At 37.9% G+C, this 14,322-nt stretch overlaps 1 protein-coding gene across 2 annotated transcripts in view; it reads left to right on the top strand.

The window, feature by feature from the left end:
* Window positions 1-14,322, top strand: part of LOC129277947 (complement C2-like) — a 34,660-nt gene that overhangs the window by 8,171 nt on the left and 12,167 nt on the right. For both annotated transcript variants that reach the window (XM_054914136.2, XM_064110543.1), the window contains exons 5-15: window positions 3-212; window positions 1,099-1,181; window positions 2,097-2,211; window positions 2,823-3,035; window positions 3,484-3,660; window positions 4,875-5,116; window positions 7,552-7,693; window positions 9,019-9,132; window positions 12,514-12,726; window positions 13,008-13,126; window positions 13,695-13,806. In XM_054914136.2, the coding sequence (XP_054770111.2) occupies window positions 3-212; window positions 1,099-1,181; window positions 2,097-2,211; window positions 2,823-3,035; window positions 3,484-3,660; window positions 4,875-5,116; window positions 7,552-7,693; window positions 9,019-9,132; window positions 12,514-12,726; window positions 13,008-13,126; window positions 13,695-13,806 (1,740 nt within the window). The remainder of the gene's footprint in view (window positions 1-2; window positions 213-1,098; window positions 1,182-2,096; window positions 2,212-2,822; window positions 3,036-3,483; window positions 3,661-4,874; window positions 5,117-7,551; window positions 7,694-9,018; window positions 9,133-12,513; window positions 12,727-13,007; window positions 13,127-13,694; window positions 13,807-14,322) is intronic.

Raw genomic sequence — 14,322 nt, 5'->3', positions numbered from 1 at the left:
AGGAACCCCATCTTGCCGTGACCCCGCTGTACCGTCCGGATTCTTAGACTTGGTTCTTAATGACGCCTCTGGAACCAAAATCGGTGATCTCTACACAGAACGCACGGAGTTCAGCTACGCCTGTCAAATAGGATACTATCTTCCTCGTGACGTCACAATCACGTGTCAAACTGGTACCTGGGCAGGGGATGACGACCCACCAGAATGCAAGAGTAAGGTTCCTCTTTAACTTCCTTAAACAGCACAGGATGCTTTATGGGAAGCCGATCAAAATACAAGGGCGTAGGCTGGTTTGAGCATGGGGAGGGGAGGTGCACATCCCGGGGAGGTGGAACTAAAGTGATATGGGCATTGATGGGGGTGCATATATTGGGGAGGTGGAACTAAAGTTTGGAAAATCAGCTGTTGAAAGCAGAAGAAGAGGTACAAAATTTCGTTCTGCTTACCAGTGTTGGAACTCCTCTGCCTCATCAGCGGGAGGGTGCATGTGCACTCAGTGTAACCCCCCCCCCCCGCCTATCGACCTGCCGAGTATGATCAGAGGGCGTGGGGGTGTTTGTGTTGTGTAGAATTTATTCACGTGTTGTGGATATGCCAGGTGTCCGTGGGTGGGTGTCCGTTGTGTGTGTTGTATATACACACGTTGGTTTATGAGAGCATGGCGGGTACTATATATGTGCGTGTGTTTGTGAGAGAAAAATACTAGTACCTTGTAGATGGTGTGTGTGGGTGAGGGTAGGGATGTGGGAGGGTGCTTGAGGGTGTGTGTAAGTGTGTTGTGTATTACACACGTGTGTTTGTGTGAGAGTGGTAGATGCCTGATGGTTTGAGTGAATGTAGATGACAATTAAGGTGTGCGTGGCGGAAAGAGGAAAATGAAATGGAAAATTTACTACGTGAAATAATAATTCACTCGATCCATTTGCATTATTTTCATGTAATTTCTCGTTTCTGAATATTAAAAAACTTCGTATATTTTAATTATGCAATCTTGTGTCAATTAATACTGGACCGTGAGAATATACCCCACTCTATGCGCTATAACTTGTGGTACTAATATAGGTCAATCATTTTGAATTTTAACTTTCTTTTCGATAGGAATCACCTGCACCCCACCCACCCTGGAGCCATTGGTAAATGGTGTACACGACATTAAAAATAAGACCTACTTTGTCGGAGATGTAAGTATTTATCATAAACAACACCGAGGCCCCGAAACACAAAGGTTAGCGATTAATCGATAATTTGAAAGAACAATTCTGATTGGTTCCCAGCCAGTCTACTGAGCAATTCGCATGCAACACGGATCTTGATAGGTCAATTCATTTAGCGATTAATCGTTAACCTTTGTTAGCTATATCAAAATATATGATATTTACCGATTTTCAATATAAAAATAACCACCTTAAGATATACAGTATACATAAATAGGCCTGTATTCTGAAGTCTTGTCTAACGTTGATCATGGTCTAACTCCGTGCTTATGTCATGTATGTTATATGAAGCCGAAAATGTCAAGATTTTGTTTATATGGTTTGTATCTTATGTTTATTTTGCTCTTTACCCATGTTTTAATGGTGGAAAATATTAACCTGACACAATATGAATGATTTGAGTGTCAAATGAGCTAAAGAATCGAACTTGGACTGTTAGAGATTTGTGTAACCCTTGGCTCTCCACAGTTAAACCACAACTTCAGACCACAGTTTAAATCAAACTCGGCCCTTGTGTATGGAAGATTTCATACAGGTCAGAAAGTAAGATAGATTGAAGCGCAGTATATTTTCCAAAACAAATCTCGTGGGGAAATCTCCCCGGCCATATACATCATCGAATACTGAGAACGAGATTCTGTTGCTGTGTGGCCTATAAACATGACAATAGTTCTGATTGTATATTTTTCTAAACTTTTTTTTCTTTCTAGGAAATGGTAAATGAGAATTTGCTGTGCAATTTACCCCTTTAAAGAATAATATTCATAATTGCCTCTACTCAAATACCTGAAATGGGGGGGGGGGGGGGCTGATGGATTTTCGCAGTTGATTTCTGGAATTTTTGCCCCAATACTGACGAGATTTTACAATTTTCGTTCACAGATTGTACAATATCTGTGTAACGAAGGATACCTTGTTGACGGAATTAGCTGGCAGGTGTGTCAGAGTAACGATGGCCCCGATGGAATATGGTCCGATACTGTGCCAACATGCAAAGGTTTGTTTGATTTTACACATTTCTGGGACTGGGCCTACATGCTTTTCTGTCACGTGTGTCTGTGTTGGGTTGTGTTGTTAAATACAGAAAAGAACGTGTGCCCGTGCTGTTTAAGTTTTTTTTTTTTGTTTTGGGGGGGGGGGGTGATTGGAGAGATTTTTCCCCCTGGCTAACACAAATTTCAAAGTGGCAAATCATTTAGTGACCTTTGAACTTTTTAATTTTGTTTTGCTTGTTAGAAAAAATTTAAAAGAAAGTGTCTTTCAGTTTTGCTGCCCCTTTCCTAAGAAATCCTCCCCACCCTATATCTGTTTATAGCAACAACACAAATATATATATATATATTTTTTTAAGTGAAATAATCACACTTTCACGTTTTATTTCAACAAATCGATGACTAATCAAAGAAATAAGCTTAATCTGGTATGTCTTGTCTTTAGTTGGTAAGCATTCCAGAACTAAATACGGTACAAATATGATGCAAAAGCTTTCTTCCGTTTTTCCTTTAAATATCAAGTGGCAAGTTGTCCTGACCAGAATACTTGACCAGAATATTTGACGGTGTTCGTACGATATATATTATTTTATTCGTTTTTTTTTTTTATCTATAGAGGCAAGGTGTCCTGATCCAGGCCGCACTCACCTTGACAGAGGAACAATTTCTTTCTCACCGAATGATGGACGAGGGACCACTAATTCTTGGCCAGTAGGGACAGTAATGAGTCTCAGTTGCCCTTCATATCTAGAGCTTCTGGGTTCAAGTGAGAGGGTTTGTCAATCTGATGGTCACTGGAGCGGTACTTTGACGTCATGCAACAGTGAAGGTAATCATACCGATACTGATAGGACAATGATTTTTAGCTAACTGGTCTTAAAACTAATTTTGCTGCATTTTGCTGAATTTTACCCAGCATTTCCTAATAAGACTAACTGAAGTGGTGCCAAAATATTCTGACCAAGCAAATCTTTATGAGGGCAAAATATTGGACGTTAACAATGGTTTGACTCGGAAAGCTTTATCTGCTCAGAACCGTTCCGGCTCCACTATTAAGACCTAACCTACAGGTCTTTTACCAACACAAAATTTATAATAATTCTTTAATTGAAAGTGACGCTTACGATTTTTTATATAATAAAGGGCAAGATCAAGGAAATCTATTAAACAAAATTTCAATTTGATACATCGTGGTAGGGTCCATGGATAAATGATGATAAATGACATTTTGAGGTATTCAGTCGGGTTTTGTGTCCTTGGTGTCGTTTTTCATATAGAATACCACTGCCCCGCCTTGGGAAACCCCATACACGGTTCGAAAGAAGGCTCTCCGCAGTACAGAGAGAATACAAAGGTCGTATTCCAATGTGACCCTGGTTACCAGATGGTGGGATCTAAGGAGAGGATGTGTACCTTTAGTGACGGCTGGACGGGAGAGATGCCAAGATGCATGGGTAATATGAATATGTTGTATTGTGGATAATATCACCATCGGTGAAAAGCAATGACTATAGGCCTAATGGGCCTAATGACAACGTCGAATTATAAGATAACGAAGTGGATCCTGGTGGGTATTTCATGAAGTTGTTTGTATGTTTCGACCGATTTTACGAGCGACTGGGGAACCTTTCTTCGGAACTTAATGTCAATGGAGATCTGGTGTGTATCACTTACCGCGAGAAAGGATCACCAGTTGTCCTTATAGTCACTTACTTACGAACATATTTATGAAACACCTACCCGATAATATCATTGGATATCTGGGCCAGCATGACAATAAATCATTTATTTGGCCTAAGTACATATCCAACAATAGCTGGTTATGAGCAGTAATGAGTAAAGTATAGTGTACATAATCGAGGGCACTATAGCCGGAGGTAGCTTTGAAATAGTTCAAACTGTTACTGAAGTATCAGATGTGTGCACTAGCTGAACTTATTTTCATTGCGCTTAAATTTACAGGAGCCGAAATTAATTGAATGTAATTTTCCTATGACATGTATCCAATTTTCCAACGACGTGTTTGTCATTCGCCTCGTTATAACTTCATAAAAGTGAAATGTGATATTTATGTTCCTTATGTAAAAAATAATAGGCACTCAACGAGTGTTTTCATAAAGTATAGGATTGCATATTGAATCATGCCATGCACTGTAAACTGACATCAGTGGATGTAATTAGAGGACCACACCCTCTGGTGTTAAAATTACACACTAGAGATTGAATATAACACCAAAGAGTGTACATGTAACAACCAAAGGTGTTGCAATAACACCTATAGGAGTATAGGTGCTAAACTAACACTGTCAATTTAACACCGGTGTGAAATAACTGGTGTGGTCCTCTATGTACACCGGTTAACACCGCAGTTTTTGCTGTGTGTATTGGTGTAAAGATTCCAATCTTCCCCCTTATACATGTTGAATGGGTTTTTTTATGTTCTTGAAGCGACATAGCACTATTCCACTGTCAGCAGTGATTTTTCTTAGGCAACTGTAAGTTGAGCTTCATAATCATAATAATCATATTTAATCAGGAACAGATCCAAAGGAATCACCAAAAGGAGTTGGTAATTCTTTCTTACGAGCCAAAACGTGACACCCCCCCCCCCCCCCCCACATTTCGATAGTGATACTGATGAAGCTGAAATATCTTCTTTTTTTGTAAGGTCGAAATGAGTTCGATGAATTTTCTCGAGTAAAGGATGGACTAGGGAAGACGTTCGACGAAATCATGTTCGACAGCGGCTCTTTGCTGGACAACACGACCTCCAACTCAGGTGCGCGAAGAAAACGCACAATTGATCTGTCGTCTGGACAAGACATCTATTTTGCCTTTGATGCATCGAACAGCGTCGGATCGGCAAATTTCAGGAAAGGAAAAAAGTTTGCCACTAATCTAGTTGGAAAGGTATGAAAGCTTGAAAATGCAGGAATAATTTCATAACAGTGGAATTTCCCTGTACATTAACCACAAATTAGTTAGAATTAGTAAAACTGCTTTCCTGGAGATATATACAGTAAACACAGATTTTTTTATAACCTAGTTTAATATATGAACTTCTGACTGTTTTTAGAGTTAATAGAGGATTTATCAAATGTCTTATAAATCTAAACAACGAAAATTAAGTTTAATCGTGAGATATTTGAAATTGAGCATTACTGGTTGCTGCATAAATTTCTAAAATGTTGTTTAAAATTTTCAAAGAATATCTGATCTGTTCATGTAGTGAACCAGGTTGTACAAAGCATTTCTTACCATGTAAAATTAACCTCCTTCCCACCCCATATATATATATTTATATATATATATATAACCTCACCGTCCTGGGGGACGATGAGGTTATTTTGAGTTATTCGGAGGCTGAATGTGTAACGAACCAAGGGAGCATTCGGCGAAAAGATATAATGAGTGATTTTCACTTGAACAAATCTGCTCTGAGCTAATCAGATGCAAGGAATTTAGTAGCTTATAACGAATAAGTTTCTTCCACAATTTAAGCCTTTGATCCTAATGATAAAGAAATTCGGCAAAGATTCTTACCTCCAAATTTTCGACTGCACACTCCGGTTTTCTTGAGGGATATGAGCCATCTGATCTTTGCCGGAAGTGACGTAGCGGCGAGGAATTGGGTCATAAACTCTTGGAAGATTGTATCGGCCCCAGTCACGATTCAGCAAAGGTTGGTGCGCCCTTATGAAGATGGCTTCCTTCACTCCCCTCTCAGACCATCTACCCTCCCCCATCCTCCCTTTCCTAGATTTCCCGCCACCTTGTCGAGGTCCACGGTATGTCCCGGCAATTCTTTATGAATGTGTTGAGAAACTTCCGACGACATGGAGCTCGGCGGGCGACGATGTTCCAAAAATCTAGTCTTCAGGGAAAGTTTCGTTTCCCCATTGTAGGATTTGTTGCACACATCACTCTTAATTTATTCCTTAGCAAGGAATCCTATGTATCACACCAGTAATGTTCTTCTTTTCAGTCTTGTCTTCGGTCTGCTTCATCATGTTCAAAGTTCTCTATAATTTTCTTGAAATGCTCCTCCCGTTGATGACGCTGTTGAAAGCCCATACCAGAGGGTCAATCTATAAAATTTTCAAATGTTCTTGAACCAGAAAATAATTATTTGATCTGGGTTATGTAAAACCTTTTAAGCATATAATTGCAAATAATGAAAGAGCTATACTGATTGGGTCGTAATTGTTTTTTTTTTAACAAACATCATGCAAATATGATTCAAATGGCTATTGCTAAAAAAAAACACCACTCGGATATGGCTAACCTGTATCTAAGAAGGTTTTATGCTCATTTCGTTAGAAACTGTTAGGTTTGATATTAATCTATTTATCTATGTCTACACATTGTACAAGATCAATAGTCATAATTCCATCATATACATAAAATAAAAAGAAGCTGTGAACAAGGATTAATAATCCTTCAAAAGACTTTACAACAAACGATAACGATTTTGTAATACTTATTTCACAGGTTAGGTTAATAAGAAGGGGCTTATATCAGAAAGTAATAAGATTTTAAATGAAATTTAATTTTCGTTTGCGTCGCAAAATAAGTTCAAATGCAATTTAAGCGCAATTCCTAAATTCAAGCGTAATGGGGAATTTGCAATGAAAGTAAAAGCAAATTTATTTTTTTAAATCTGCGTTTAATTAAAGGTTATCAAAGGACTTTTGCTTGAGTTTTGGACTTACGATTGTTTTGGAATTAAACGTAAGTTTCTTGAAAGGCCCCATTCGTCAATTTCAGTGAAGTTGCACTAAAAATGTTTCAGGTAAAAGTTTTATTGGGGTTTTAAAAAAAAATGTGCTACACAGGGGCCGCGGAACCGGGGGGGGGGGGCTTCAGCCCCCCCCCCCCACTTTTTTCCAAAACCGTGTACAAAAACGTAAAAATGACCATAGGATTGTGATTTTTTGCATGGTCAGCCCCCCCCCCCACTTTTGACTCAGCCCCCCCCCCCCACTTTGAAAACCGTTCCGCGGCCCCTGCTACAAAGCCCGACTTGTCACCGGGGTATGTGATATGTTACAGACATGAAAAATCAGAAAAAATGCGCCCGAAAATCATTATTTACTGCTTCAATAAGGTGAAATATAAAGTGACCGGAAACACGATCTAAATTTCATCGCATACCTAACATGTGTTATATTATTATACTTCTCCCAGGTCTGGAGATCTAGTAAATCACAATGTTGGGCATATATCGTGAATGTGTCCGCACGAACCTGATTATCTTATGATCTTTTCCCAAGTGTTTTTCATCTTGTTTTGTGGTTTAATAACATAAAGTTAACTCCTACCTTTGATAATTGATATTTTTGCAGCTTAACGTTACAGGTACATCCAGTGGAACCCGGGTCGGGGTGGTGACCTACTCATCGGAAGCAACTGAAGTGTTCAACGTCACGGAGTTCACTTCATCAGATGCTGTAATAACTGCTATCAATACCCGTGTTGAATATACAGGTTGGTATGCCCCAGTTATACTTGTGAAGCCGACTCTAGACTATTCTGCAGTAATAGACCCTTATCGAAACTCAACAAGTGAGTCTTCACGCAAAGACTAGCATATATGAAACTTGCTGTTTCAATTAGGGCCTTCAGTACATCAGGGATTATATAGGATGCAAATTCAGACCCTTAACTGGACTGAAGGGTTGGCACAGCAGCTAACTTCATACCGACCAAAAGTGTAATAAAATATAAATATAATATCAATAATTATGAGTGTTCTGCTCAAAGATGAAATCCCAGAATACAAAAATATAAACAAACTCGGTAACATTTAAATGATTTTTTTTTGTGTGTAAGAGTGTGCGTTTTGTATACGTGTAATGACAATAAAACTATATTTCTACTTGCGAGATTGCTCCTAAATAATGTATAGAGTTTATAGGGTCTGGGAACAGTACGTAGAAATCGTATGTGTTGAGGGGTCTGTAAATTAACAAAATAATTCCATAATTTGAATATTATGAACAGGTTACGCTTGTCATTACTGTTTGAAAAATTTTAGTTTTACTTGGGAATCGGGTCATTTGGCAAAGATGGTCATTTTAGTAACCGTTCAATATGCTTTTTATGAATCCTTATATACGGGGAACCAAACTTTGCAAATATATAGGTGTGTTACCCCATATACTTATGACCTACCATTTCTTTCCTGTTTGTGCCAATTAATTATTGCGGAATTAAATAGGTAGAATTATAAATCACTGACTCTGATTATGTGCATCACAGAAGAATTCCGTAACCACCTGATTTTGGCCAAACGGGCACCTTGGCATCCTAATAGGAAAACCGAGGCAGAAACCGTTGGATCCGTGGTCTTCTTAATAGGTTCAACCTATATAGGTGCAGAACTAGATGTCACAGTTGGGAGAACCTTTACGGCGCAACTTAATATCTTTTTGGATAGGTACAACTTTGTACTTCTCCTGAAGGTGCAAATAAGAACATTTGGAGTGCAATTCTGCACCTTATATGTGCTAATTTGCACCTTTCAAAAAAGGTACAAAGGTGCTCTCAGTGTGACATCTGATCTGCACCTTTAAATGTGCAAAGTTGAACCTATTTTTCTTACTGTGAACTCGTATTATGACGGCATGCTATTATTATACTGCTAATAATGAGGATACATTCTAGGCTGACAAAAACTTGAAAAATAATTCTCCATACATGTAAATTGCAAAATAAGCTTGACAAACAAGGGAATTAATTGATAACTGACCTCAAAATAACCCTCCTACGATTACAGTTATTAGTGAGTTGACTCGATGTTCATGTTACAGGAAAAGGAACGAATTTACCTGGGGCTCTACTGAAAATCAAGGATATGATCGTAGCTACACATGACGTAACCACAGAAACTGACAGAAAACGAATTCTATTTGTACTAACAGACGGTAAGCTTATTTATATGATATGAATGTCATATATTGGGGAGAGCGCCCTACAGCGTTGAGTAATTAGTAACGACCACCCCTCCCCCTCCCTTTTTTTACCTTTGCTTATCGCGAGATGGTTGTGTACAAAACATATGAGAGAAATGGTGAAGGATTAGACGATTTTTACATTTTAAGATTTTTTTCTTGAATTAAAGATGAATATATTTCAGAGGTTTCTCGGTAACTTTTGTTGGAATTATTCCCTTGCGCCGTCCTTGTGCCCTCTCCAAAATCCTCTGATTATGTTTTATACACATGTAATTGAGTGCCGATGTGCGAAGGTTTACTTACTCAACGCTAGTTGGCGTCCTTCCCCATGAGCATTTATCGAGCGTTTAAAAAAAATCGCCAAAGTGTCCGATCTTCCCCTTGTAGTATCTTTGACGTTCCACGTACAGTTATGTTTGTGCGCATCATGATCTGCACATATGTTACACTCTGCGCGCTGACGTCACAATGGATAAACAGGTGATTTATCAGCTCTAGATATAAACTGATTTTTGTCTCACCTGCATAGCAGAGTGAGACTATAGGCGCCGCTTTTCCGACGGCGACGGCGGCGGCGGCGTCAACACCAAATCTTAACCGAAGGTTAAGTTTTTTAAATGACAGCATAACTTAAAAAATATTTGGACCTAGTTCATGAAACTTGGCATAAGGTTAATCAAGTATCACTGAACCTCCTGTGCGAATTTCAGGTCACATGACCAACGTCAAAGGTCAATTAACTTTGGCCATGTGGGGGGTATCTGTTGAATTACCATCATAACTTTGAAAGTTTATGGATCTGATTCATGAAACTTGGACATAAGAGTAATCAAGTATCACTGAACATTCTGTGCGAGTTTCAGGTCACATGATCAAGGTCAAAGGTCATGTAAGGTCAATGAACTTTGGCCAAGTTGGGGGTATTTGTATCACTGAACCTCCTGTGCGAATTTCAGGTCACATGACCAACGTCAAAGGTCAATTAACTTTGGCCATGTGGGGGGTATCTGTTGAATTACCATCATAACTTTGAAAATTTATTGGTCTAGTTCATAAAACTTGGACATAAGAGTAATCAAGTATCACTGAACATCCTGTGCGAATTTCAGGTCACATGACCAACGTCAAAGGTCAATGAACTTTGGCCATGTGGAGTATCTGTTGAATTACCATCTTATCTCTGTAAGTGTATTGGTCTAGTTCATAAACTTGAAAATAAGAGTCATCAAGTATCACTGAACATCTCATGCGAGTTTCAGGTCACATGACCAAAGTCAAAGGTCAATTAAGGTCATTGAACTTTGGCCATGTTAGAGGTAATTATTAGATTGCTGTCATAACTTTCAAGTTCATAGATATAGTGTATAAAATGTGGATAAAGGGGTAATCAAGTATCACTGACAAGTTTTAGGTCACATGATCAAGGTCAAATGTCAATGAACGTAGTATTGTATCATTATATGAATGGTGTTTTTTGTGAATAATTATTTTACAGTAGTTTTCAAAGTCAGCACTGCTGCTATATTGAATCGCGTGATGCAGGTGAGACCGCCAGAGGCATTCCACTTGTCCCCCTTATCTACACTAACGGCAGATCCGATGTGTTTTTTATGAAGCTAATAAACTGGAATTATTCCATAGATCAATTTTTTGAATACCTCTATAATTTCAAAATACTTTACTCTGTAGCGCTGAAAAGTATGATGAATATTATGACCCCGGGTTCGAATAAAAGATTGAGTTGTTTGGAATTTTTCCTCACATAGATACAAAGCTTTTGGCGCGTTTTTGTGTTAAAAACACAATTGCTCTAATAAAAATGCTGATAGTTTGAAAACAAGTAAATGAACTCATATTTTTTTAATATTTGCACCTCTAAGGTATACCTTCCTCTACAACTTTGCAAAATTTGGTGAAAATGACATGGGTTTTGAATAAAGTGCAGCATTTCTTGTACTTCTCAAGTTTGTTATTGAAATTTCACATTTTTGAGATTATGTTTTTGTTATATTTCGCGCAATTTCTAAGAACTGAGAGTGTTATTAGACTTACAAACAAATAATAATATAAATAGATTATTCATCTTAAGGATACAATTATTAATTATATTGCGAAATTTGATAACGTTTTTATGGGTTTTGACTGAGTAATAGAGCTTTAAACTCATTGTTGTGATCTCGTGTGATCTAAAATTGCCAAACTTGAATGCGCAATTCTTAAAAACATCCATTTGGGTCAACTTTGAGCTCTATAGCAAAAATCAAGCACATGGACCCATGTTGATGTTTACATATTTGAAATATTCAGGTGCTAAAGTATCTATGTGCAAAGTATGATGAAAATGACATGGATTTTCAATGTTTTGGAGCAAGACTACGGAACCATGTGCATTTTAGACAGTATAATCAGACTTTTGCTTGTTTTCGGCGCATTTTGGGCTGTTCAAGCCAAATCGCAATGTTTTGGGCACTGATAATTTTTAAAACGAGCACATGGACCCCATATTTTTAATACCTTAACGTCTTTAGAATATATTCCTCTACAAATCTGGAAAGTATGATGACATGGATTTTGAATGTTTGGGAGCAAAACTACGAAACCATTCGTATTTTAGACATTTTGGACGGTATTAGACTTTTGCCCGTTTTAGGCGCATTTTAGACTGTTTCAAGCACACTCGCAACACTTTGGACACTGATAGTTCACAGACGAGCACATGCATGGATCCCATATTTTTTAATGTTTTAACATCTTTAGAACAAATTTTTCTACACATCTAAAGAAAGTTTTAGCCGAATTTGACGAAAATGAAATGGATTTTGAATAAAGTGCAGCTTAAACTATACTTTTTTTTTATTTTCGAGTAGATTCAAGTCTTTTGAAGATATTTTTTGAAAGTTTATGCACAATTCTTGTCAAATGAGGGCGCTGCTGACTCCAAGTAGATAGTGTCCCTGTATACAGGGACACTACAAGTAGATATAGTTATGCCAATTAAAAGACTTTCTCCTATTTTGATTTACTTAGTTACATATCCTGAAAGTTTGATGCAATATCAACAGAGTAATGATCACTTAAACTCTTTTGGTGAATTCGTGAGGTCTAAAAGAGGCACAATTTTTTTATTGCGCAACATTTCATATCATTCAAATACGGCAACATTTGATGAAAATGACATGGACTTCATTCATTTTAACTGTGGAACGTCCTTAAGATTGAATTTGGGACGTCACTGACGAGCAAATCCTCCATATTATTCCGTGTGATATGTATCAAAAATGCACCCCCCCCCCCACATATTTCCTTTCCTTCAAATTCACAATTACGATTCATGTTGTTTTAACTCACCAGGTTTCAGTAATATTGGGGGTGAACCGTCGCACCGGGCGGACGAATTAAAGGAAAGTTTGAACGTGAAGATTCACTGCATTGGAATCAGCCCTAATACGGACAAGGAAGCACTTGCGAAAATCGCCTCTGTTAATAAGAATGATCACGTCTTCTATATCGAAAATTATATTGTACTGGACCAGCTTGTAGATGCCGTAACTGATTCGCAAACAGGTAAGTGCTCTCTTAAAGCATCTGTACGGAATGTTTTCTGCGTCGGTTTGTTTGTGTTTTTTGTTGGAAAACAAATAAGGAAGACATGAGCACAGCGCTTTAATTTTTTTTCATGGTTCATATACTGTATGGTGCGAAGACTGCGTGTATTTAAAGTAAACTCGATAGCAAACCCATTTCTTTATTTCATTCAGTTGTTTAATTTGGAAATTTACATAAAATATCATTCAAATGGCCCGCAAATCCTGAATGAATAATTTGGTAATATTTTTCTGTTACAGCTTATGAAGAGTGTGGACTGAGTAATCCAAGTGCAGCGTCTCGCATCACCCTAGGTGACGAGTCCAGTCTGGGTGAATGGCCATGGCAAGCCGCCCTCTACGATAACACTAACCATGATGTAAGGGTGACTTTTTCTATAAGTTTCCATTGATATATCTAACAGAAGTCAGACCTATTGGGCGTTAAGTCACTGAGTCCGTGTCAGTTTTTCAAACTTTTAATGATGAAAACGTCGAATCATTTCATTTTTACGCTTCGGTTTCTCGGATAAAAGTTGCAGGAACATGACAAAAAGGCGATACAGAAAATAAAACAACAAATACAGAATGCCATTACTCTTAAAATCGTTGGGCTAAAAATGCCCAACAATTAACCAACCCTGGGCAACATATTGTCCATGCAACTATTGGTTGAAATCTGTCCATATCTGGTAATAAAAACTAATAATTGGGTAATAAATTTGCTCAATTGGATAAAAATTGCACAGAACATACATTACCCAACACAGTGGACAGTATTTTGCCCAACATTTTAAGTGTGTAAATTAGAATTGCCAGGAAGTTCACAATGATTAATAATGCTGTTGTTTTACTGTTGACTTTTTATGTTCTAAAGCGAGATAATACTTCAAGGGAAAAATGTTGTCATGTTTGTCTCTGACAAATTTTCTTTCAAATTGTCATAAGATATTATGTGGGGGCTCTCTGATTGACAAGAACTGGGTTATGACAGCAGCACACTGTTACAACGAAGACACGAGCAAGTATCTGACAGGAGAAAAAACAACTGTTTATCTTGGTAAGTTCACTTGAACTTATTCCTTTTTTTTAAAGCAATTTCGTAATTAGTTCAAGAGAAACTTTTCGCAAAGGACCTTTTATTTACAATTGAATGGGTCCTTTGAAAGAATTTGTTATGCAGGGGTGGCGGAGCGAAGTTGAAAGGGGGCACTGGGAAAAAGGGCACTTTTTTCTTTCGAAAAGGGCACTATCTTAAAACAAAGAAGAAAAAAAGACCCATCTACCCCTCTCACACGACTCATGAAACTTAAGGCACTAGAATTATTCTTACGAGTTTTTTTCTTCATACGTAGTAGCATATAATAATGAGAATATTATTTTCTTGTTTCTTACCATTGATGATGTTTCTTTATGGGACTTTGCCAAAGTATTGCAAAGGCTGGCTGTTACTGCCGACAAATTTGTAGGCAATGTGTGCGAGGTCCACGGCATTGAACACGCTTATATTTTACTCTGTGCAGCGTTTTGTTTCGAATAAAAACATCCTCTCGCATTCCTCGAGATAATTTAAATA

This window comes from Lytechinus pictus, chromosome 15, assembly GCF_037042905.1.
Source record: "Lytechinus pictus isolate F3 Inbred chromosome 15, Lp3.0, whole genome shotgun sequence".
Classification (NCBI taxonomy): Eukaryota; Metazoa; Echinodermata; class Echinoidea; order Temnopleuroida; family Toxopneustidae; genus Lytechinus; species Lytechinus pictus.
The sequence above is the reverse complement of the archived record's forward strand: the minus strand, read 5'-3'. Positions and strand labels throughout refer to the sequence as shown.